The 27,497-nt window shown below is 34.9% G+C and overlaps 1 protein-coding gene and 1 long non-coding RNA gene across 2 annotated transcripts in view; one reads left to right on the top strand and one right to left on the bottom strand.

The window, feature by feature from the left end:
• The window catches only part of tei (irregular chiasm C-roughest protein teiresias), a 66,617-nt gene extending 47,137 nt beyond the window's left edge, over positions 1 to 19,480 (bottom strand). The window contains exons 1-2 of the mRNA XM_089711958.1: positions 19,408 to 19,480; positions 11,214 to 11,337 (exon numbers count right to left, since the gene is read on the bottom strand). Coding sequence (XP_089568084.1) covers positions 11,214 to 11,274 — 61 coding nt within the window. The 5' untranslated portion in view covers positions 11,275 to 11,337; positions 19,408 to 19,480. The remainder of the gene's footprint in view (positions 1 to 11,213; positions 11,338 to 19,407) is intronic.
• Positions 19,481 to 20,075: 595 nt separating this feature from the next.
• LOC149476421 (uncharacterized) lies at positions 20,076 to 23,284 on the top strand. The gene is made up of 4 exons (XR_016317803.1): positions 20,076 to 20,161; positions 22,704 to 22,762; positions 22,934 to 23,052; positions 23,191 to 23,284. It is a non-coding gene; the product is annotated as an uncharacterized LOC149476421 (long non-coding RNA).
• Positions 23,285 to 27,497: the final 4,213 nt, after the last annotated feature.

Here is a 27,497-nt window from a genome sequence, read left to right as displayed (position 1 = left end):
TCACACATATTGCTACGTAGAGACTAGATGACGTTGATGCTTTTATAGATATCGACACAATACCACTGTAATATTGTATAACCACTTAAAACTATATGAACTATATCTCAAATAAATAATTTAATAGTCGTCAGTGAGTAACTAGAGAATTTGTTAACTCAACCAAAAACTATCCTTTCGCTAAAAGCTACCAAAACTGAAGAAAAATCTCCCATTTAAAAATGAAATGTAGGCACTTAAAAATAAAGTAGAAAATAGATTGCAACGCAATGTTAGCAAATTCTCAAACAAACAAATATTAACTTTATCATCTTGAAATAAAGTAGGAAATAGATTGCTCTCCACAAACACTAAAGTTCTACAAGAACTAACGTCGTGTCATAATAAAATTGTATGTTAGAAGCACGATATAAGGTCGAGTTTAGCTTGCATCGAGGAAATGTATTATACATGCTCTGTTGAAACAGTGTAACGATAAGAGTGAACAATACGAAAGAGCAATGTAATTAGAAAACATTTATTTTATGAAATTTTTTATCTTAGCGAATTTTATCGTTATGGTCTTTTTCATTTCAAATTCGTACCTAATGTTAAGTATTATAATATGTTCATTGAATAATATGGTAAGAACATACAACATTCAAATGTTTACTTCTACAAATTTTGATCGATTCTATTCTATTATTATACTCGTTCGATTCTAATACGTAGTCTTTAAAATAATTATTTCTCTGTAGAAACTGCTTTCCGAACCAATGGTAAATGGTAAACCTATGTTAGAAGTTAGAACGATTCAAAAGATGTACATAGTTTAATTGAATAAATAAATGTTTGAGTTTGAGTTGTAATAATATTATATTATTATGATACCATTTTATCAAGAAAGACATGGTAAAATAAGTGTAAAATTACCAATAACGTGGTTTATCTCATTGACTCAATAAAAAAAATCTCCGAATCTAACAATGCTATTAACCGAATTGTTTCCCGCCATAGACTTGTATAAATTAGCGTCACATTTATAAGGGGAGTACTATCTTTACAACCAATTGTCAAAATAACCCTCCTTTTGTGCATGTCTATCTCGTTTATTCTTTGCAGCCGGAGGGGCAGCTCGCCGAGCCGGCACTTTGAGCTTTACTGCCACGGAGATAGAGTCCGATTCGGCTCGCCTGTTGGCGCGGGAGTACATCCCGATTTCCGATAATAAAACGGACAATGTATCTTCGTGAGTGTTTGCGAGATTGCGGCGCTCCCGGAGGTTTTGCGAATGCAAATGGTGTTGAAACGTTTTATATTTAGTTATCTCCGACTAGGCGGGATTGGAAACGAGTTTTTGTCGGAACAAACTCCGCTGACCGGTTCCAATGAAATTATAATAAAAACTTTTACGTTTCCAAAGTGTTTTAATTGGATTGCGATGCTGGCGTTTTTGCCGATTTCAAAGGGAACGGGGCACTTTAGTCTAAGTAATATTCATGGTAATCTTCTCTTTGGATAGTACAAACTACATAATATTAATACGATATTCAGCATAATCACAGTTGAAATCCTTGCGGTTGTTTAAAAAAAATACCTAAAATAGAGAGAACACGATAGTAGATAATTTAAATTCTTATACTTCCGTACATTGGCAATATTAATAAGAAAAACAGCAAGCATTTGCACATGTACGAAATATAAATCACAGTGAAAATATAATACAAATAAATTTTAATTTCCTCTACTTGTTTATATTTGCTAACAACTTAATTACACGATTTCCTCAAAAAAAAAGCGTTATTCCTGTTCCCAGAAGTGACTCGTAGTCGCTACCATTTCGTTTTAATTAACTAACGTACATTTATAGTGTATTTAATAAACTGTTCATTTACTTTCAAAAATGATAAATTGGGCAAGTAAATGTACAGTTTTCAACCTTGCTATGTGTTCCTTCTACGAATATTGTGATGCTCTACGCACCTACGGCGTAGCACCTGAATCCATTGCAGCTACGCTTGTTTTTTTGTTTGTTGTAATCAAAACTTGTGAGTACATCATACATGATTCAAAAACTATTTTTTCCCTTATTTAAATCAAAACTAATATTATAAAGACGAAAATTTTAATTGTGTGAGAAAATTAGTGTAAAATGACGGCTAAGACTTTAGAGTATCTTTAAACAATACTATTAGATAATCTTCAGACTAGATTAATAAGTTTATTTATCAGGATTACGCCCAAAATCCAGACAGTGATAGCAGCTTTACATCAACAGGGATTATAGTGTTACCGGCCTCACGACTGCACTCACACTAATGTAATCCCTGTAAAGGGTTATTACTGTTCTGCTTCAAAGATATAATCCATACTAATATTATAAATGCGAAAGTAACTCTGTCTGTCTGTCTGTTACTCAATCACGCCTAAACTACTGAACCAATTTGCATGAAATTTGGTATGGAGATATTTTAATACCCGAGAAAGGACATAGGCTACCTTTTATTGCGAAATATGTACCACGGGCGAAGCCGGGGCGGACCTCTAGTCTTCTTCTTATATATAAAAATGAATCGCAAAATGTGTTGGTAAGCGCATAACTCGAGAACGGCTGAACCGATTTCGATAATTCTTTTTTTATTATATTCCTTGAAGTACGAGGATGGTTCTTATGTAGAGAAAACGTAAATATGTACCACGGGCGAAGCCGGGGCGGACCGCTAGTATTATATAATTATAAAATAATTAAACCGCTATTCCTCATGCCAAATGATCTTTGAAGAAAGACAATGTTTTAGTTTTCCCGCGACTTCGCCCGCTTTGTCTAAAACTTGATAAAATTATATACCTACTCATTTATTCTCTTGAATCACTCTATCTATAATAAAATTCGATGCATAGATTTAAATATTTAAGCACAAATGAGGACGCACAAACAGCGACAATACGCATTGTTTTATACTATATAATATGTTCGTATGAGTATAGTTTACGATGAAAATATTAATATAAATATGGTATAGTATAGTACTTAATACAGGAACCTGCTAAAATCCGACTAGACCGTATCTACGTGTAGTGAATCCACGGCTCGTCGTGTGTGAGTCGCAAGGGACTGTGTACCGTCTAACATTGATGCTCGCCTTGTATCTCGAGCACCTCAAGTGTGATAGCGAACAGTTTCTGTCTGGGAATTATTTTTGACGGAAAATAATATTTTTCTCGATAGTCGATAGAAAACTAACGTAATCAGGCTGCAGGAAATTTGTTGCGATAGCTTTTAAAAATTATTATTGGAGTAGACACTATTTTCTTAACAAGATATTTAGCCGTTATCACATATTTTATATCTTCAGAAACGTGAGCGAGATGAAGCTTCCTTAGATTGCAGCACAGTATTACCATTATTTCCTACAGTAGTGCGACGAATGTACTTGTGCAGAGAAACGGAGGGGAACTGGCGGGGGTCGGGCGACGCGGGCCGCGTAAAGCAAACACGCTTAGTTTGCTTTACCTAGCGCGAAAGGATGACGCAGTCGTATTTTTTGTGTAATAATTTTATTATACATAGGTACTTACATATTCTATTATGGCGCGCACAAACTGTTCGGTTTACGGATGTAAATCTACATTGAAATCCCAGAAGGAAACAATATTTCAGAAAGATTGTATTAATTGTATCTGTTGAATTAAAATCAAAGCTATGTATATGTTGTCCTCATTATTTTCTAATCAGATTGTACATCCCAATGCGAATGCATTACTTAGTTAAATGTTATAATATACAATTAAGAACATCCAAAAATAAAGTGTCCACGTAAATAATATTTAGCAGTGCAATATCTGTAATTATATATTTATGAAAACAAATAATTACATCAGATTTAATAATCGCAATTATTTTGAATGTACATATGAATAAAGATTTCATCATAATATTAATAATCACAATTGTTTTATTTCCCATTTGTTGCAACCCTAGCGTATTTTCGTGTGGCAGCGTAATTACCTACGCTGGCGGCGGCATCGCGCGACATCAAAGGCGATTCCTTACTGTAGGAAATAATGGTAATACTGTGGATTGCAGCCAGTTTATGGGATTACTATCAATGTGGAAAAATAAACGTAGGCATACAGTACAACGTACATTATGTTCGTAACTAACTACAAATTAGAGTTAAAATTATTATTATTGGTAAATTTTACTTAATAGGTTATAGCAATCATGAACCTGAAATTCTTAGAATAAGACACTGGATTTTATGTGGATATGTTTCATGATGAGAATATATAAACAACCTTGCTCAAAGCTTGACTTTATCACATAAGCACGTTAAGAATGTTTGATGTCAAACCCCAAAGTCAACTTTAGTAGTACACGAAGACACAAAAAAATGTAAATACGCCTTTATTAGATTCCATTTGAAGTCTGTTCCGCACGCTCACAATCAAGTGTGCACACACACGTACATCTGTGCGTGCGTGTGCTTGGGGAATATGCACACAAGCGTTGAATTTATTAAAACAAATATAGCGTAATTGATTCAGGCTTATAGAGACATACGTAAGCGGAAATGAGGGTAGTTATAGACGAGTTAAAATTGGATATGGATGAGTTAATTGCTTCGTTGAATTGCTTTGCGCTTACTATTGAGTAGTACTTAAGCGGCTTAAAAGGTGAAACCCTAAACTTATTTCGCTATACTTCTGAATGTGTGTACGGCATCGAGATTCGAGATATATGTACTACATACTATCTCGATGGTGTACGGCGCAAAGATGTATGGATAGGAATAATGATTAGAAGTGGCACTAGCACTATGAACATTGTAGTACACGGTGTGTGTCGGCTTTACATTTATACCAGCAGCTTTGGTAAGTTGGTAGGATAGTAGAATATAAAGTTTGATGCTGTTGATATTATGTAATGATACTAAACTGTGAATAAGGTTCAATTCAGATTTCAGACTAAAAATCTCACGAGATTACGTCATGTATGATTGATCACACGCTCTATCAGTTTAGTATGTATATTAGTTTAGATGTATGAATGAAAAAAAAGGGTTCGCGACTAGTTGTGAATTGTACTTCAAACGAAAGTTGTTTATATCGATCGTGTAAACAAATTATTATTGTTTATAAACATATATATACTTAAGGCATTCGTATCTATTATGTATTATTTAAACCGTTGTCTAAATCCACATAATATAATTCGACGTGAAGCACTCGTAACGTGATAAGACACGCAAAGTACAACGACACAGAATTTATTAGCAAACACGACAAGCGCCCAGTTCACTAACTTTGGATTCGCTCCAAATGAAACGTTATATCTTCGAATTACGAAAGTAATGTTTGTTTGTAACTTTGTATTGTTCTCCATTTGTGAAACATTCGTTCGATGTTATTGATATTATTACGTGAGATATTAACGATTGCGTTTGCGATCAAACTTGTTATTAAGTGTTTACGTATCTGATATTTCAGAATATTAAAACATCACTTGTTGATCCCAATAACGAAGTAGAATTATACATATGAAATTCTTAAACGTTTTCGCAGTTTCTAAAAATATCGAAATTATAAATAATTATAACAACGATTTCCATCGCAGGGTCATATTATTATAAGTGAAACACATGTATCATTGTATGAGTATCCGACAATACTGCCAACTGCCAAGTGCCAAGTGTAAATAGCACAGTAGTATTTGCCGCACAACATATTCGACATCAGTCGGCAGAGATTTGTTAAAGTCGCCTGCTCGCATCAGCGACTCCGCCATTTTCCTTCCGACCAGCGAGCCAGAATTAAACAGGATATTGAAATATTTTTCAGGAATATTTTATTGTTCAGCAAGATAGAGGAAGTATGATGTATGAGGAACTAAGATGTAATGAATATTATGCCACCTTATAGACCCGTACTCATGTGAAAAATAAAATCTTAATTTTAAATCTTTTTTAGCCCGCAGCATTTGTGCTTTAAAATTTAAATCTAATTTGCATGAAAGAGTAAACAATTTCCGTATTGAGAGACTTGAACAGAAGGTTTCGTCTCTTATGTAGTTAGCGGCAGGTGCCTCACAGCACAGTTTCTATTCAACAGCTAGCTAACTACTTATCCTATGCTATCAACAATCAGTTATTTCATAGAGCCTACAGCACTAGAGTAAACACCGAACACATCGGTTTGAACATCGATCCAGCCGGTATTCAAATACAAACAGCAGCGTAATTATCAAAGACGCCGCGTCAGCAGATTAGCTAGGAGTGGAGTGGGGGGCAGGGGAGGGGAGGTCCGCAAACACGACCCAAGACGAGCTTAGTCGCAATGCTGGTATACCGTCCCATGTTTCAAACTCAAGCTCAAACTTATTTATCCTAGTAAACTTTTACAAATTCGTATGAATAGTCATTTCACTATTCCCGATTCGGAAATTCATTTTTACCGAGAAGAATCGGCAAGAAACTCTATAGCTTGATAAGGATAAACATAACAAATAGGTACAATAAAACAGAATTTAAAATCATTGCTTTCAACTTTTCTGTTACGGTATCAAAATATTCGCTCATAAGCTTTTTTTAATCAAAGTAGATTTAAGCAAAAATTACTTTTTCATTTTCATTTTAAGAGAGTTTTACCACAGTTTACTACGTTTTACGAACAATGAAGAGATTTTTATTTGACAAAATGATACGCGTAATATCTTTGCTATTTGTAACGTACTTGATCCTCTGATTATTCAAATGAAGCTTTAAATTGGCCGGTTGAACGAGCCGCCTCAGTTCGTGGAGGCTGAATAAGCTTTCAGATTGTGTTAGTAAGCCTGTGTTTTATTTGTACGTCCTATTTTAGAAACGCTATAGCAAATGAGCGACGATATACGCAGGATTGCTGGTACAGAATGGCGGCGAAAAGCTGAAGACCGAGCCCAATGGCGTGCCTTAGGCGAGCCTATGTCCAACAGTGGACGGAGAAAGGCTGAAGAGAGATATATATATAATATAATAATAATAATAATTTATTCATTTATTCAAGCAACCAGGACTCATTTTGTTAGTAACAATTAATAACTTAAAAATTATGTTGGTAAAAATAATACAATTTATTTATGACTACTAGGAATGCACTCCACTGCTACAATACTATCAATGAAGCAGACAGTTTGCAGCAGTGGTTTACATACCAGCAGTCGAGCCGAATCGCAGTACAGCGCACGATTACATTGGGGCTGTCCCGCGCAGATAGCAAAAGTAAAATAATAATAGTTTGTTCCATGTGATGCAGAGTACAGAATTGTCCATTTCATTTTATAATATTCGTCAATAAATAAATACTGCGTTAAACAATAATCCAATACAACAACTGAACCCCTGTGACGGCGTGAAAGCAAAAAAAACTACACGAGTCGAGTCGGTCTGTGTAGTATGTAGTGTGTATCTAAAGCGCCCTGAGCCATCACTTTCGGGCCGAGCCGTTTTATTAACTTTTGAACCCCGTCACTAGCAGCTCAGAATATCAAACGGCGGCTTTGAGGCCTCAGGATATTGCTTTGACCGAAAGCTTTGTGAGCTGAGTGGAGTTTTTATTAGCGCCGTAAAGAACTGCAAAGTTGGCACTCGGCAGTGTCAGCGCCTTGCCGAGTTCGCCGCCTGGAGGGGAAGCCTCACTTTGTAGCTAGCTACGTATGACTTTGCTACCAACAACAAAAAAACAATCGTAGACGATACATACAAATAAACATCTAGTGGGGATCGTGCTTGTAGCATTAAAAAATAGTTTGGAAAATCCAAAAGTGCACGCCTCATAATTTTTTTTAAATAATTATTTATTAATTATTATTTTTGTTTATTTAACCTTCCAGCGGTCGCGCGCGGTCTCTGAGTCCGCAACGAACTTGTTTGAGTCAATATACTGAAACTGTAAACAATAGACGCTTGCGCTTCCGTGATACCTTCGAGGGGTTGAAGTAGCACCTCTCAGTAGCCCTGTGACATTCGTCGCATGTACACGTGCTTTCTTATTTGTGTTTGCGGTCTCAGATTCCGCGCGCGACCGATTGTGTTCCAGAACAATCCAGTGCAATTAAACCGAAGCTGAGGTAAATATTTTATGTTTTTTGTATCTTATTATTACTTTTTATGCTTTAGACTATAATAATATAAAAGTATAGTTTTAACAATGTATTTTTGTTGTAGACAATGAATTACAAAGACTTAGAACGTCGAATATCTCGCATGTTAGAGGAGGTGGAATCAGAAGATGAGGTCTTCGATGACGTTTCGGACCAAGAAGACGACGAGTTTTACGTGTCGCAGGTCGTTGTTACTATTGCGATAGGAAAAAGAACCGCAAAACAAAGTATAGTTGTTTCAAATGTGGAAAACACATGTGTCTAGAACATGTGATTGTTATATGTCGAGAATGTTCATTTCCAGTAGATATTATGGACACTAATGACGAATAGTTTATTATAGTTATTCTAAACAAAAATTAGTCGTTTTTAGGTATGTTTTCTTTATTTCATTTTATTATAATTTAGATGTTCAAGAACTTTACGTAAAATGATCTCAAAAATAGATGTCATTTTAGAGTTCCTATTACACAGTGCCAATTGATGATGAATGTGATTTATTTCTAAGATAATTATAGTCAAGTTTATAAGTTGTTAATTGTAAAAAAGAAAATTCCATTTTGTTTTGTTTAATGTTGATTTATAACGGTGATTTCCACCCAGAGTCAAAAATTTTGAGTTTTTATAGACCTTTGTTCTATTAAGTACAAATAAAAGAAGTAATGAGTAATTAAGTTGTTTTTATTTTATTTCACATGTTTAAGACCTCTTTTTAATCATGTGCTATACAATAAGTCGAAATATTCATTTGTTTTCCCAAACGAGACACTTAGACCTCATTCGCACGAGAGTTAAAAAAGCGTTGCGTTAAAACCCGGCGTTGGCGCTTTTTAAACGTTCTCTCTGTGGTTGTTCATACTAACGCTTTAAAATCACTCATGTCTCGTCTCTGGCTTCAGTAAGACGTGGAAATGGTTTCTGCTAAAATAATTACGTAATGTCAGTTGCGTAATATCTTTATGATATTTATATTATTATATTTGCTTAGAATTCCTCGGAAAGTTTGTTCTTAATAAACCACTTGTAGGTACCTACTTAGGTATTTGTTCAAACTCGTCATCGATAAACATGTTACTTAAAGGAATATGATAAAAATACCTACTGTTTTAATTTTTATATGTTAGGTATATTTGAAAGAAAGAAAGAAGGAAAGATTGGCACTAGCGATTTGTGTTATTAAAAGACGAAAAAGAAAACAAAAGGCATTCTGGGTACATCCTCTGAATGAACAGAGATACTTAAAAGGGCAGTTTGTGACACTGTACGAAGAGTTAAGGCAATACCCCGGAATTTTTTTAATTATTTTCAAATGTCTATAACGATTTTGAATACAGGAACGGACGAGACTCCACATCTATAATTAATAGTTCGGGATCAACAATCCACGACATCGTATCGATTTTCTGATGATTATAAGCACAACAAACACGTGCTACCGCTGAGCGAGCGTGCGGCATACTGAACGCAGCGCCGGCGCTTTTTTAGCGCTCGTCTGAATAATAGTAAGAAGTTTCCTATGGTCTATTTTATTTAACGCCCAACGCCGAGCGTTGAAAATAGAACACTGCGCGATAAAAAAGCGTCGCGCTTTAAAAGCGCTGACGTGTGAACATATATTTGGGAATGCATTTGTTCTATTTGGACGCTTTTTTAACGGACGTTAAAAAAGCTCTCGTGTGAATGAGGTCTTAAGACCTCATTCACACGAGAGTTAAAAAAGCGTTGCGTTAAAACCCGGCGTTGGCGCTTTTTAAACGTTCTCTCTGTGGTTGTTCATACTAACGCTTTAAAATCACTCATGTCTCGTCTCTGGCTTCAGTAAGACGTGGAAATGGTTTCTGCTAAATTAATGGCACTAGCGATTTGTGTTATTAAAAGACGAAAAAGAAAACAAAAGGCATTCTGGGTACATCCTCTGAATGAACAGAGATACTTAAAAGGGCAGTTTGTGACACTGTACGAAGAGTTAAGGCAATACCCCGGAATTTTTTTAATTATTTTCAAATGTCTATAACGATTTTGAATACAGGAACGGACGAGACTCCACATCTATAATTAATAGTTCGGGATCAACAATCCACGACATCGTATCGATTTTCTGATGATTATAAGCACAACAATCACGTGCTACCGCTGAGCGAGCGTGCGGCATACTGAACGCAGCGCCGGCGCTTTTTTAGCGCTCGTCTGAATAATAGTAAGAAGTTTCCTATGGTCTATTTTATTTAACGCCCAACGCCGAGCGTTGAAAATAGAACACTGCGCGATAAAAAAGCGTCGCGCTTTAAAAGCGCTGACGTGTGAACATATACTTGGGAATGCATTTGTTCTATTTGGACGCTTTTTTAACGGACGTTAAAAAAGCTCTCGTGTAAATGAGGTCTCAATTTGCGGAATCACAGACCGCGCGCGACTGCTTGTGTTCGGCGCAAGGGTGCGACCGCTGAAAGGTTAATAACAATTAAACCACATCGAATCAGACCCTGAAAAATGAAAGGGTTCTATTCCTGAGCATACTCAAGCGTAAGAGAAAAAAAAAGACTCGATTAGTAAAGTATTTCGGTCGCTATCGTGTTAACAAGAAAATCCTCCGCACATACAGACACACGGACGTCCAAGACAGAACTTTTTTAAACTGTTTTTTAACTAGTTTAAATAACAAAAATGACATCAAAAATATCATGAATGTTAAAAATAGTGTTTTTTCTTAATATGTGTGTGTATGTATTATCTTACAAGTGCAATGTATGATACATAAAGACATTTTAAGTTTGAAAAATCAGATGTTTTGCGCGAAGTGACAGTAGTACCCACCTCAACGCTTCGCTTATGAGGCGTGCAAAATGAACAAGACAGAAATATAAAATGTTCTAAGTGAAAAAAATATACAATCGGCTGACGGCGCATGAGTTGCGAACGCAAAGTTATCAATTTTCATAAATCTATGATCTTTTTCTTGTGAATAATACCATAACATAACACTGCTAAGACGTAATTGATAGGACTTACGTTGTGAGGGTCCCATTGTACCTACCTTTGGGAGCAATATCTGAAACTAATTCATTTTTTTGAGTAGCAGTAGGTATGTACTTACCGAGAAGAATAAAGTATAGAGTGCGTAAAGGGCGCGCGCGGGGAGGGCCGACGCGCGGCATGGTGCGGGGGGCGGGGGGTGCGAGCGAGACAGACCACACAGCTCATCTCCACGGCCGCTGCATCTGAGAGGGACAGAGATATGTTCCAATTCATTATTTATTTATTTAAAAAAAGGACAAAAAATAGAGACTAGGTTTGGTCAGGATTTTTCATAAATGCGTAAAATAAAACATACTTTATGACAAAATTAAGCTAATTAGTAATTAAATTTTAAATGTAACTTGTAATGAAATGAAATGAAATAATTTATTTGCAGGAATTGTGGTTAATACAAGGTATGTAGGTATTCTTATACAGATAAATATAAAAAAAAATGAGTAGTCTATACTCTATACTCTATGCCCTATAGTCTATATTAAAAAAAATAATTAAAAAAATAGGTACTGTTAATTGTAATAGCACTCAAAAAGTGATTGCATAATTCGTAACGCGAAAATAGTACAATGAAATTTTCCACACTATTTCTACTCTCTACTATTGCTTCGCACTATACAGTCAAATGTCCTCGGGTGGCTTAGTTCATACTAATAACCGAGATAACCGATACTCCTTGCAGTGAAATGATATATGAACGGATTGGCTGTCTACACAGACAGATTAAAAGCTTATCTGGAAGCCCAGCGAAACGTTTTTAAGCACGATTACTTTAAGCCGGCTAAGCTAGGTGCAAAGTAAATTGCCCATTCGGCTTTTAAGCTCGTGACGGCTTGTGCGGCGGCCGGCGCGCGGTGGGACAGGCGATGCAATGTTCGGTGTTCCAATATTCAGAATTAAATATTGCCAAATATTCACTCAAAAATAATTAATATTTACTTGTATTTTAAACACCTACAGACTAGTGTCAAAATTACTGTAATACGAATTCTTTGATACGAAAACAGTAACTACCTACCGGATTAAAATAAGCGAGAACGACTTGTATTTGTTTCAAATTAAAGAGTATTTCAGTAAAAGAAAGGCCTTAGAACTAAAAATAGAACCGTCTTATAAGCACCAAAGGCCGTGTTAATCTCAAGTCTCAACTGATGTGATGTCTCAACTGATGTCGGTGTATATTAGAAGCGAATTAAATACAAAATATAAAGAATTAGATTTTAAAAACTCTGCTACAGGCTTAGTGGTTGAAATTGGTTGTGACATTGCCATATTATGTATATATAGATCACCATCTATTGTAAACACTGATTTATTCGTCTCTACTCTGAACGAAATACTACCTACCTTCTCCAGATTTAAATCTGTTATTTTAACTGGCGATATCAACTTAGACAAACCACAAACAACGGATCCTCGTTGTCATGACTACCTTAATACCCTGGCATGTCATGGCTTTCTTCCCGCTCACACATTACCTACAAGAGGCCCCAACTGCCTAGATCACATAATTTTAAGAACTAAATCTCCATCACTTTCGCTTCTCTTAAACACAACAGTCACTGATCACTACTCTACCCTGCTTTGCGTCTATCGTAAAAAAATAAAAAACAATGAAACCTCGACTATATCTAAAATTGATTTTAACAAATTAGACAAAATAATTGAACAAATAGATCTAGCACCTATATACTCTATCTCGAATGTTAATATTGCTACTGATGCTCTCGTGTCACTCATCCAAAACGCTATTACTGAAAGCACGATTGTCAAAAAATTATCTGCTAAGAAAAAAATCCTTAAACCCTGGATCACTCCAGGACTACTTAGGTGTATAAAACACAGGGATGCACTTCACAAAAAATTTAAAAAATCACCCAACAACGAAACCCTAATGATCAGCTACAAACGATACAGAAATTTTTGTAATAATATATTAAAAAGAGTAAAAAGACAATTCGATACTAAGGAACTTAACAAAGCTGGAAATAATTTAAAAATTCTTTGGGATACTATAAAAAGAATTACTTACACTACAAAGCCGGTACACCGAACAAGTGATTTACTGTCTCTGTCAAACTCACCGTCTCAGTCTTGTAACGAGCTTAATAGATTCTTTGTTGGAATAGGTGAGAGCCTTGCTAAAAATTTAATCAACAGCCACTCTTCAACGGGGCGAACTCTGCCGCAGTGTAAGAGTCCGGTAGCCTCTTTTGTTCTACTTGAAACCGATCCCAACGAAATTACGACTATTATACATTCTCTTAGAACAAATGCAGCATCCGGATGGGATGCTATTCCCCCTTCCGTTCTTAAACGATATTCAACAACTTTGGCCCCTGTCCTAACCTATATTTTCAACCTGAGCTTCCAAACTTCTACTTTTCCCAGCTCTTTTAAAAAAGCTATCGTACACCCGATATACAAAGGAGGAGAAAAAGCTTCTCCTGGTAACTATCGCCCCATAGCAGTCCTCACTGCGTTGTCGAAGGTTCTTGAGCGCTTGGTAAATAATAGACTAATAAACTACTTAGAAAATTTCAAACTTATCTCATGTCAACAATTTGGTTTTAGGAGAAATAAAAGCACCACCGATGCAGTTCAGGAACTAACAACTTTCATTGTCAATAAGTTGAACTCACAAAACAAGGTTCTTACAATATTCCTCGACCTCGCCAAGGCCTTCGATACCATTCGAACTTCCACGCTTCTAAATAAACTCGAAATAATGGGTATACGAGGCTCGCAACTGGACTACTTTAGGAGCTACCTAGCGACTCGAACACAAATGGTAAAAATAGGAGCTTACACAAGTAAGGAGCTTCCTATTCACTTTGGTGTACCTCAAGGGAGTATACTTGGACCCACCTTATTTCTTGTCTTCATTAACGATCTTTGTAATGCCTATATACCTAACGCTAAGATAGTATCCTTTGCAGATGACACTGCTGTAACATTCTTCGCAAATTCGTGGTCTGAACTTCAAAATACCGCACAAAATGGCTTTAACTATATACATGAGTGGCTTATTACTAACACCCTGACATTGAATACTTCTAAAACAAAACTAATAACCTTTTCTCTTTCTTCAAAGTCACAACCTCAAACACCAATTTCAGTAAAAGCTCACTCCTGTCACATGCCAACAACAGCTCTGTGTCACTGTCCAACCATTAATTCTGTAGATAATATTAGATACTTGGGCATAACTCTGGATAAACTTTTAAATTATAAAACTCATATTGGTCTCCTAACAACTAGGGTCAGAAAACTTATTTATATTTTTAAAAATTTGAGACACGTCACGAACACTGCCGTTCTACGCACCGTCTACTATGCCTTGTGCGAATCTATTGTCACATACTGTATTGTATGTTGGGGAGGTGCCGCAAAAACCATACTGAAGCCCCTCGAGGTGGCTCAAAGAGCAGTTATGAAAGTCTCCACGTTTAAACCTATGCAGTATTGTACAACCGACCTGTACAAAGATTGGAAGGTTCTCACCGTTAGACAACATTTTATTTTACAGACTATTATTTTACAACACCGATTAACACCTCTAGTTACAATCTCGTTTCGACGAAAGAACAAAATCTGCACTGTTCCTCGGCCATATAGCAGGTTCACCAAGAGGTTCTTTTACTTCCTCGGACCCTATTTGTATAACAAAATTAATGATAGTCTTAGCATCTATGCCTTACCGTATTCTAAATGTAAATTAACCGTACGCGTCTTTCTATTAGGAAAAACTTATGACGAGACAGAACAACTTCTTGAGATACTGGCTTAAAGTATAAACGTGACTCTTGCTTAAATCCAATATAATATTTCAGACACACACACACACACACACACACACACACACACACTTACACGCACAAATATATATACTTTCATACGATACAGTTTCATACGACACACCAGCATTCTCACATCTTAAATTTATACATTTTTTTTTTCTCTACTCTCTATTCTAACCAATTTTAATTATAATTAAGTATTTGCTAAGAGGCTTTTTGTGAATTTATTTTAGAGGCAAGCTGTTTCTCCTAAACACAGGTTGCCCAGTAACCTAGCTAGGGAAACATTGGCTTGTATAAATTGTTTTGGTAGCCTTTTATTTATATAATTATATAATTTTACATGAATATTAATTGTATATTGTAATAAATTGTAATTGTAATTGTAATTGTATGTATGTATTTATGCTCCCACTGCAGGCTCCCACCATTTCGAGTAATATTGCTCTAAAAAGAACCTAAGTTAGAAAACATTTACGTGTTATTTATTTCTTTACAAATTCTATTAATTTTCTAACTATGAGCTGAAAAGTTTTGTGCTACATAAGAGAAACACGGCATCGTATTCTCTGCGAAATGTATGTGAAAACTTTCATCGATTTTGAAATTTTCTTTAAGTGCTTTTATTCTCACGGACGCGACGGTGTTTCCCATTCTGAATAAAAGGGAAGATCTTTTTAGGTGCGTGCTATAGGTAATCACAAATCACAGAGCGTAGTATTTTCGTAGTAACTATTTAGTTATATATGTGGTATTACTACCTACTTAGGTAGTAATACCACAGATTATACAGTGTAGCAGTAAACAAAAGCACTGATTTAAATATAATATTACTCTATTGGCCTTTTCGTTATTTTGTATTAAGCTTTGTGTAAATAAGGAAAAAGCTTAATTAAACTTTTCTGAAGAACATACATATTTTTTTTGTTCTTCCCGAGTGTTTTTACTTCATCCCGAATCGGCGCCGATCCCACGGGATCAACACGCGCATGACGTCTATTAAATAAAATAAACACGAATATATCACTAACAATGGGGTGTTAGCTGTCAGAAGTGACAGGAGCACAGATTATATTATGTCAGTCGCGCGGCCAGGGGTGACTTCATTATCTGCGACGCGTAATGAGGTTATCCGTATTCATGCTACAAGAATCGAATTTAAAGCACGGAACAGGGGAAACTTCAAACAACTTACCCATGAAACACCAATCGCGCATTATAATTATTATAACATTTCAAGGCAATTCGTCTTATTAACATTCCGTGTTAATTACTAGGACTCGGACGTAATGAGCTTTATGATTACATATTTTATTAGCAACAATTAACGTAATTTTACTATAATTAGGTAGCATTTAAAGGTGATGGTAAACCGACTCAAATAAATTACGTTGCGCTTAGAATTTATTTATTTCATACAAATCTTGGACATCCTAGTTTCGTGTTAATGACGTTTGTATACTAAATATAGGGGATTAATTATTATTAGTGTAGAGATAGTGGGATTTTTAATTTATCTATAAAGAAGTTAGGTATTTGAATTTTAATTGACTCTTGCTTCAAAAATATAATTATTCAAAAATAACAGAATAAAAAAGAGCGTGTGTGCCGAGCACACGTGTCAGAAGTGAAACTTCTTTAGCAAGATTCAAATATACCAAAATCGTCGCCTTACTCCATGACGTGCTATAACCATTCTCGATACAGTTTATCGCAAAATGTTTCATACAAAAAAGTGTTGATTTACGGGATTTTTTTTTCTATTTCTACATTTTGCCGAATTTATTTTCTTGAATCGATTATTAGCAGCAATATATTTATTATGAAGATTACTTCATTAAATTATTATCTATAAAATGGTACTTACTTATATGCAAATTTAGGAGATTAGGTACTTGGATTAACTATTTTAACAAAATTTTCTGACAATTTTCGATCGTAGAGCTGTTCTACGGGGAAAAATGATTCGTGCAAAAAAAACCAATTTAAAAGCATGTAAACACAATAATATAATATTTTCGCCTCGTGGCGCCTAAAGCGGAACGCCACGTAGCTGCCTACGCGTAGACGAACCTACCATCAGCCTGTTTAAATGTTTCTACAACGAAAACGAATAACACCAGGTTAACGCGCACCTAAATCAAATTATGAGCCCTCATATATCATGCTAGCGACCCGACCTCGCTTCGTTTCACATTCATAAAGAAAAAAAATAAAAAGACGTGTGGCACTCGGGGACTGCCGCGGTAAAGCTATTGCATAGCATGCCTTCAAGCCACAACTCCGAGGCCGTCGGAGTGGGGAGCGTGAGATTTTTTCGTTACAGAATTTCTCGATTCGGTCCCCGCTCAAGGCCCGCGATAGAAGCTATGCAATAGCTTAATAAGTCGTACAAATCGGCCACAGAAAGTTGACATTCCCGGTGTATGCAGAGACCAACCAGTAATTCGTCTACTTTCTATCGTACCGCGTCACAAATCACAATATATAATATTTACAATACACATACCTAGTTACTATTAATTCTTAAAATTCCTACACAAAGCAAATAATCCCGGAAATAAGTCCCATGTTATGTACATTACCCGTAGTTGACTTATTAACTAAGCCTCTGCTGTACGAAAAAAATAAAACATAATAGGTAAGTACCTACCTACCTATTGAAATCGTCAACCGAAACCGATACCGCAAATTCAAACAATAACATTTATTTTATAATGATATTCTGTGGTATCGTGTCGTGTACAAATATTTACGCTTTTATGATTTTTAACACCATAATATTTGTAATATAAAACTAATAGTATATTCAAATTAATATTATGTGATTGAATAATCAAATATAAAAATAGAAAATTAAAACAGTGTCGTACCTATCAAATAATGAAGTGCGCGCAACCTTGTTTCAGTACGATTTCAGAGTTCAGACAATAATATTAGATAGGTACTCAGGCCTGCCTTGGCGGGGTTACCACTGGTTACTAACATGCCCACCGATAATGAATTTCGAATCCCTTGTTTGTTTGATTGTTACCTTCTAGCTTTTATGATAGTAGGGACGTAGTGTAGAAGATGCTATTACCTAGGTATGTAGTATGTACCTAATAATCTGTCATCTGTGGCCATACTCAAATCATAAAACAAAAGGTTTTTAATCCGAGTCTCAGGTCAACTTGAGTTAATACCTATTTTTTCACTTTCACATATTATTTTCATCACATTAATTTGTAAAAATATACTCGATACCTGCTTAGGTACTTTTACGTATCAGATATTTTACATGATAAGCTACAACATTAGGTACACAACATAATTTGTTAGGTAGGTTATATGATTTTAAAGGGGTTTGGGTAAAGTTGGCGTCGCGTCGTGATGAACTTTCGCGGCCAGTGTTGAAACTTGAATATTTTAAAAGAGCATCAGGTAGGTTTAAAGTAAGCAAAAGTTATTATGGACACAAATCTCAAAACGTAGGAACAGAGATATTGTATTAGGTATTCATTTACCTAGAATCTAGATGATTTCCTATTACCTATAAGATTTTTCTGACTTTTTTAAGGTTTCTCCTTTATTTACTTAAGAATTCTAATCAAAACGATGTATATGAACGCTTTTATATGCAATATATGTAGGGTACCTACGTAGTGCTCTTTTAAAATATTCAAGTATCATAATTATTAATTATTCATCACTGGCCGCGGAAGTTTATCACGACGCGACGCCACTATCCCATACAAAAGGCCCAAACCCCTACGTACCTATTCCATATATGTACCTAATATTATAATATTTTAACATTAAAAATAATTATTAAATAGTAAATACTCATCAAACTAAATACCTCTCTAAGAAATACCTAGATATATATAAATATACAGTGAGTTTCATTAAAAGATTGTTTAATTAATTATTGTTCATTCATGGAATTTAAATTATTATTTATTGGTCGATAGCGTTGTTCTTATTTTAAAAATAAAGATGGCGACATTTTATCACTACACTTAGGTTAATATTTTATTATAATAAGGTTCTAAAACTACATACCTGCTTGTAATTACTAATAAATTAAAATACAACAAATTATATACTAAAAAAGAAAATAACAGTTAGGTACTAAATACAGTTATTGTCTTACTACCTAGGTAAGTATATGTACATTTACCTATGAATTGAAAATGCATTGAGAAAGTTTTTACTTTTTATATGTTTGTTATGTTTTTTGCCATCAACCGAGATATTAGGTAGGTAATCGTACAGGAAGTTAAGAGAAATATTTTATTATTTCTACATACTTAATCAAAGTACATAATATTTATTTTTTGTACTGTATACACCAGCTGAAATAATTTTAAAAACATGTCGTAAATCCGTTTCTTATTATAACTAAAAACCGATACTTCGCGTTTCAGCCTAACTTGTTCATATAACTGAAAAAAAAGGTTCAAAATTTCGACTCACCGCGAGGCAAAGGACGGACGCGCAACTACAACCACAACTCACGAGCGCCCTAAACGAGCGTCACGCAAATACTAACATTTTCGCGAATGGCGCACTCGCTTCCCCCCGCCCGCCGGCCGCCACCCGACGCCCCGCACCGCACCACCCTACACTCTACCCTTATCTATTAGATCATCGCACCCCGCGGGACGATAGCGACACGATGGTGATTCTTTTTTACAAAGCTGTTTCTATTACCGTGATGTTGATTTTAAGGAATTTCCTTTCATGGTTTTTATTAATCGTAATCGTACGACTTAATTTTATTCAATTCAATGCTTTTATTATAATTTCAATCAACTTAATTGCTTCAAAAAATTAAAGTATATTAGGATTATGGAAAAAAACATTTGCATACACACGTACTTATCCTGTTTTTACTAAATCTTAATAAAAATAAATCTTTAAATAATAATTATAGAGCGAAATATTTAATTTATTTTGCTAAGGAAACTGAACAAACAAATTCGCGCTGCCATTGCTGCTGCACAAAACAAAACGATATAGCACAAGGCAACTTATTTTAATGCTAAAACGTGAATATAATGGAGATAAAGGATGTTTTATGTTCTGTATGAGATAAATATTGAGTAATGTCGGTATATAAGCGTGTACTATAATCTGTCGTAGCGTCGTGAAGTCAAGCAAAATGTCGTTCTCGTGTCGTGCGCTGTCGAGTGCCTTCTCCTGTGTCCTGGCAATGTTCTTGTTTCTGGTAATATATTTTCGCAGTTTTATCATTTTTCAGTTTATCTTCATTCTTCACTGTGCTGAAGACATACATTAACTTTTAACCAATTTTAGTTTGAATTTTATCTATTTTTCAATTAGAGTAAAAGTTATTTTAAGTTAAAATTCTTTATTGACAGGACTAATCTCATTAACAGATTATAAATAAATTTACTTAAACTTTAAAGAGAATACAGTAAAATGTACCTACCACGTTTCATGCCATTGCTGAAGGAGTGGGACTGCGGGACAGCACGTATCACATCCATTAATATTCATCATCGATTGTTAAATAAGCTGGAATATATTGGTATAAGAGGAGTCCCCTTAAAATTCTTGAAAAACTATCTGAGTGATAGGTTTCAAAGGGTTAGGATAGATCATACGGTAAGCGACAAGTTACCGGTCATTTATGGCGTACCTCAAGGCAGTATAATCGGCCCTACGCTCTTCTTAGTATACATTAATGATTTGTGTGGTTTAAACCTAACTGGGGGTAAAATTTTTACGTTTGCAGATGACACCGCTCTTTTCTTTACCGACGTCACTTGGGACAATCTTTTTAAAACTGCGCAAGCTGGCTTTGACAGGGTCTATGATTGGCTTACAACTAATTTGCTTACCCTGAATGTAAACAAGACCAAATATATTGCATTTGCCCACAAAACTCACCTTTTACCATCACCGCTACTATCCATTACAGCTCATACTTGCGACCACATTTCATTAACCTGCCAATGCTTATCACTTCAAAGGGCTGATAATATAAAGTATCTTGGTGTCATGATCGACCAATGTCTCACCTTTAGGTGCCACATAGACTCTCTTGTTTGTAGGATGCGTAAATTAATCTATATTTTTAAAAGTTTAAGAAATATTTCTGATCGTAACACCATTAAAATGGTATATTTTGCACTAGTACAATCGATAATAAACTATTGTATTCTAACTTGGGGTGGTAGTGCGAAAACTCATTTGATTGAAGTGGAAAGGGCCCAACGAGTTATACTAAAGGTAGGTGCTGGTCTTCCCTACCGGTTCCCTACTGCTAACCTTTTCAAAATGTGGGATGTTTTATCTATCAGACAATCATTTATACTACAAGTGATTTTGAAGAAACACTCCCAACTAAATTTCGATCCTGATCTCTATAACAAAAAACGCCGCAAGTATAACGTATGTCAAACCGTATCTTTCAACACTTTCCATTCTCACCGCTTCTTCTGCTATCTTGGTCCATTTTTATACAACAATTTTAACAATCGATTTAACATTTATATTCAAAATAAAACTAACTGTAAAAAAACTGTCACTAATTACCTTAAGTCCCAAACATACGAAGAAACTGAAAATCTGCTATCTCCACCGAAGTAATGTTTTATATACTTTTCTCCCAGACTTTAACTTTGTACATTTGCACCCAAAATGTTTCCAACTTCAATTTCACCCACATACATTCAGATTCAACACATCACAAATACAAGCACATTAAGACACACACACACACACACACACACACATTAAGGCACATCTATAAGATTTGGTAGGAATTTAAAATAGGTTATTCTTCCTTGTATTATATAGTATTATTTATTTTTTTTTCTTTCTTTTACAGTAAAATTGTCGACTGGTAAAATTTGTATACTTTTATCCATTATTTAGGTGCGTAAACTTTAATTAACCTACTTTGTATGATATCCGCGAGGGGGGCTGGTGACCTGTACCTCAGACTTCTATTTAGTCTATTTCAGGCACCAGTTTCTCACAACGTTATCCTCTCTTTGTGTAGTATAATTGAGTTTTGTAACCTTTTAATGTTGTGAGAACCAAATAAAGATGATTTTATTATTATTATTATCATCATCATCAACCCGTATACGCTGCCACTGGCCACTGCTGGGACACGGGCCTCCTATTAGGGTACAGGCCATAATCCACCACGCTGGCCAAGTGTCAGTCTTATTGAAATGCTTTAATTAAATCATTATGTGGCACATAATGATATTATCTACCTAGTATTCAGGACTCCTAATCTAGAATTTACTTATTAATTTTACTTATGCATGTGGTATTGTAGGAATCAACTATTATAATGTTTAATAAGTATCTAACTAAGTACCACATAGACATCTGAAATATTTTATTTTATTTTATAAACACTCAAAAATGAATTCCAAAATATTTATCGATTACAGCAAATAGACATGCTCCAAAACCAAAATTGTCGAATCATAAAACTATTATACATAATGTAATTCCAAATTCAAATTAGATACTTACCTATATTATGTATTCCATTATTCTTTCGCGCAATAATTGTAAATATAATTAATATATTGTATTTGAGATCATCAAACCTACGTACTGACTACTGCCGCAGATTGGATAATAGCTGTTACAGGTTACTGCGTGTGCTGCGGCTTTGTAGTATAAACACTAGGTACTAGGTTCCTACCGGGGCTTCGCCCGCGTTGCCTCAAACTTAACAGTAGTGACATTATTATATAAATTTCAATATTTTATTTCAGAACATGGGCATGGTCGACAGCAGACCTCAGTTCGGTCTATTAGACCTATTTGGTGCCGGGTACGTAATTTAAACATAATATTATGTAGTATATTGTAGTAGTGTGTAATGTAGCGAACATTTGGAGAGAGTATGAGAGAGTATGAAAGAAAGTAAGAAAGAAACATGTATGAATGAAAAAGGTGAACTTATGGAGCTATGAGAGTGAGTGAGTGTGGGCTCGTGTTGCAGCGAGCTGGCCAACGGCACGTCGCTGCTGTCGGCGCTGGCGTTGGCGCACTTTCAGCACAAGGTGGAGAAGCTGCTCGCCTTCGCCGACCTCGCCGAGCAGTTCCTCAACGCCACTGCCAGTTAGTATTACCACTGATTGCATTTTGTATAAAAGAAGAGGGTAAACTACCCTCTTACCCTTTCTATATTATATTTTTCTGTCAAGAAAGCTGTTTTACCTATTTTGTTAATCACAATACTATTGTACATTTTTTCAGCTTCTGGTGGCATATTTGGATAGCAACATGGAAAGTGGAAACGTAATAAGGAATATCTACACTTTTGACTCGTTTTTTTTTTGTAATAAATATATTTAAGTACTGTTTATTGGTATAATTATTATGATTCTTAATTCCTTCCCCTACTTATTCAATGTTAAATAAACTAAGCTAGCTATAGAGCGCGCTGGGGTCAAACGAGACCAAAAAGTAAGAGTAAAGCAGTGGTAACTTTACTCTTGTTTGCATGCAATAATAAATAATAAAAATTTATTTTTCAAGAAACAGGTACAGCATTATGTTCAGACCCTGACCTTCGAACTAGTGGTTACTGTGTTTCGAAGGCCAGATGGACTTTACTCTATTATAATAATTATATAATTCTTAGGGATTTTAAATTCAACCTAGAAAGGTTTAATTCCTTAACAAAATGATTTTATATGTCTACCTTCAATCAAGAATAAAATAATAATCGACTAAAAATAATAATTAACACGACCAAACACAACCATAACGACCGTTACGTCCGAGAGCCAAATGCAAAGTGTGTCAAATCCGCTTTTCAACTCATTTTTATAACCACCCCCTCGGTTTGGGTTGCCAGTTGGGGATTTATTTCTAACAATATATATTAGCGCCACCTATTACAGAACTAATATTAATTATCTACTATTACTAATATAATATCTGTCGTGAATATTCTTAGCCAAATTCAAATTATATTTATTTGCAAGAATGAGTTACAAATTACAGATGTTATAATTACAATAATATTACGTGGCTGATACATTCTACCCATCGATTTTATGTGCAAATAGTAATAGAAATAACTACGTTAAAAACAACCGACTTCAAAAACGGAAAAGTAAAATATAAAAAAGATTTGATATTATTAATTACTACATATTATTTAGATGTGCTATTTACTACATAGGCTTGATGTCGGTTGATTTGTGCTTGGTATTGACGTCACAGTCACATATTGGTTAATATCTACGGTCTACCCCAAAAACCATGAAAATGACACCCGTGACGAAAAGATGTAAAATTTTTGTCTGCGCCATCTTGGATTTTAGTTTTGACCTCATATTGGTTACCAGCTACCCCAAAAACCATGAAAATGACACCCGTGACGAAATGATGTCAAATTTTCGTCGGCGCCATTTTGAATTTTAGTTATGACCTCATATTGGTTAATAGCTACCCGAAAAACCATGTAAATGATATCCGTGACGAAAAGATGTAAAATTTTCGTCGGCGCCATCTTGGATTTTAGTTTTGACCTCATATTGGGTAATAGCTACCCCAAAAACCATGAAAAGGACACCCATCACGAAAAGATGTCAAATTTTCGTCGGCGCCATCTTGGATTTTGATTTTGACCTCTAATTAGTTTAAAGTTACCACAAAAACCATGGAAATGACACCCATGACGAAAAGATGTAAAATTTTCGTCAGCGCCATCTTGGATTGTTTTTATGACCCCATATTTGTCATACTCATACAGATCGACTAACATCATAATAGTCTTCCTACTAGTCTACTTCAAAACTTTTCCGCTATTCCTACCCATCCAAATCCTAATCTTACTAAGAACTGCTTTACCCCACCAATCTATTCAACAACCCATAAAAAAAGAGGATCTAAGGCAAGGTAATTTTTAAAACATTAATCAATATTGCACGCCTCATAAGCGAAGCGTTGAGGTGGGTACTACTGTCACTTCGCGCAAAACATCTGATTTTTCAAACTTAAAATGTCTTTATGTATCATACATTGCACTTGTAAGATAATACATACACACACATATTAAGAAAAAACACTATTTTTAACGTTCATGATATTTTTGATGTCATTTTTGTTATTTAAACTAGTTAAAAAACAGTTTAAAAAAGTTCTGTCTTGGACGTCCGTGTGTCTGTATGTGCAGATCCTTTTTCTTGTTAACACGATAGCGACCGAAATACTTTACTAATCGAGTCTTTTTTTTTCTCTTACGCTTGAGTATGCTCAGGAATAGAACCCTTTCATTTTTCAGGGTCTGATTCGATGTGGTTTAATTGTTATTAAATAAACAAAAATAATAATTAATAAATATTTATTAAAAAAAAAATTATGAGGCGTGCACTTTTGGATTTTCCAAATTATTTAATTTTATAGCGGACGCATCACGCAACCCCAAGTCACATGAGTAGAAATCTACTCATGTGCCCAAGTTCGCCGCCCCATATAATATGAGGTTGCAATGGTGGCATCCTCTTTTTTCGAGTCATCTTGTAAATTCTGATGCAGTATTACATTATTATATTATATAATAAATTTTAGTCACGGCCAATACGGCAAAGGCACAGAACTTTAAAATTTGTTTTTACTGTTCTCATTGTTCTGTGGGCAATTGGGAACATTCTTACAAATAAATTGAAACAACTTTGCGATGGACGCTATTTTATTTTAGCCTAAAATAAAATACTAGAAGTATCCATCCAATGTTCTTGGATGCTCGGTCTGAACTAAAATTTAGACCGAGCATCCAAAAACAAGTAACACCAAAGAACCGAACTGCGAACAACCGACCAACCGACCAACCGACCAACCAACCGAACAACCGAACAACCGAACAACCGAACAACCGAACAACCGAACAACCATAGATCCTAACCATGAAGGGTAATTATAGCCATACTGACCCTACAATATATGGACTCGAGAAAAAATAATTATAGTGCGATACAGAAATAATAAAAATAAATTACCGCCATCTATTATCACCTTACTCAAGTAATATTAATTATATCGAACGATCTGTCGTGAACACTCCATTAAGCCATTTTTAGGACAGTACTATAGAAATGATGATTAAAATAAATTCTACATTAAATTAATTTTTATCTATTTATGCGTATTATTATGATTACCGATAGATATAATGAAAATGTTTATATTTGGAAACAAGGCCATCTATGCGATGGATGAAAAACTTTAATAAACGCAGCAGCACTCTGTGATTAAAGTCCACCCAAAAGGGCCGGGGTTCGAGCCCGGGTGGGCATGCTAATTATTTTTTTTTAGTTTATCTGCGAGATATCGATATCAGATGATATTATAATTTATATACCCTACTTAGATGTATTGTGTGGATTTGTAGTGTATTTTTTTATCTTGTAGATACACTTAAGACATTAATATGTAAAAATTAATTATTATTATACTTTATTCTTGTAAATTACTGCTTAGGGAGGATAGCAGTTATAAAAGGTAGGTATAGCTTATTTTTTTTACATTTCTATATTATAATATATACATTTAACTACATTATATAACAATTTTAAAACAGCAAAATTTTATTTTATTTTATTTGTGTACGTGAAGTTTTTGTTGTTTTTACCCTAAATACTTCAAAGACGGTGTTAAACAGGGTGTCTGGGATAAAAGTTAACGTAAATAACAAAATAACTACATAATAATTATTGTTCAACCGAGTTTTATAGTGCGGATTAGCGTTAAAATCTTATTTCGTATATTTTATTAACCGTTTGTTCAATTTCATTGAATTTGGTATGTATAGATGCGCATCGATAAGAACTTTTATTTGAAACTAATATTGTGAAAATTTATCCATCCGCTGAGGAGTTATAGCGGATTTTCACTTCCAAAAACGCTAAATCTCTCCCTCGAATAATTAATTAACCAGTAAATGAATATTATTGATTTTGGTGTTTATGGATGCGCAATAGCGAGATCAATCGTTTCATAATAATTTCATGAGGATTTCCTTACCCGTTTAGGAGAAAATGAGGAAAATCACGTTGGGAGCCACCTCTCATATCTATTGAATTGGGCTATGTACCCCATTCAATTTGGTGTCCAGGGATGCGGCCCAAAAATTCTTTACATTTGATACCAAATTTGAAAAAATCCGCCCAGCGGTTTAGGAGAAATCGGCGAAAAACGAAACGCAGCGCCCACCCACCCTCCCAGTCCACATCTCTTAGGCACATCAACTCGGTTTGCACAATTTTATACCTATTTTTTTTTTATTTTTTTTTGAATAGAAAAATGATAACTGAAGAAGATTATTTGAAAATTTTTGAATTTGGACTTCTACAAAAGGCTACAGAAATATTTTTAGTTCCTGTTTTTTTTTTTTTTTTGTTTTAATGTTGTTATAGAGAAACCTATCCAGGCCAGAAACCTAACCAAACTTTGACATTAACCTAACCTAGACTAACCTAACTTTTACTTTAACCTAACCTAACTTTGACATTAACCTTACCTAAACTAACCTAACTTTGACATTAACCTAACCT

Source organism: Colias philodice, chromosome 27, assembly GCF_061535455.1.
Source record: "Colias philodice isolate Cphi_HAF_F1 chromosome 27, ilColPhil1 Martin Lab GWU primary, whole genome shotgun sequence".
Lineage (NCBI taxonomy): Eukaryota > Metazoa > Arthropoda > Insecta > Lepidoptera > Pieridae > Colias > Colias philodice.
Note: the sequence above shows the minus strand (reverse complement) of the source record. Positions and strands in the feature narration are given on the sequence as shown.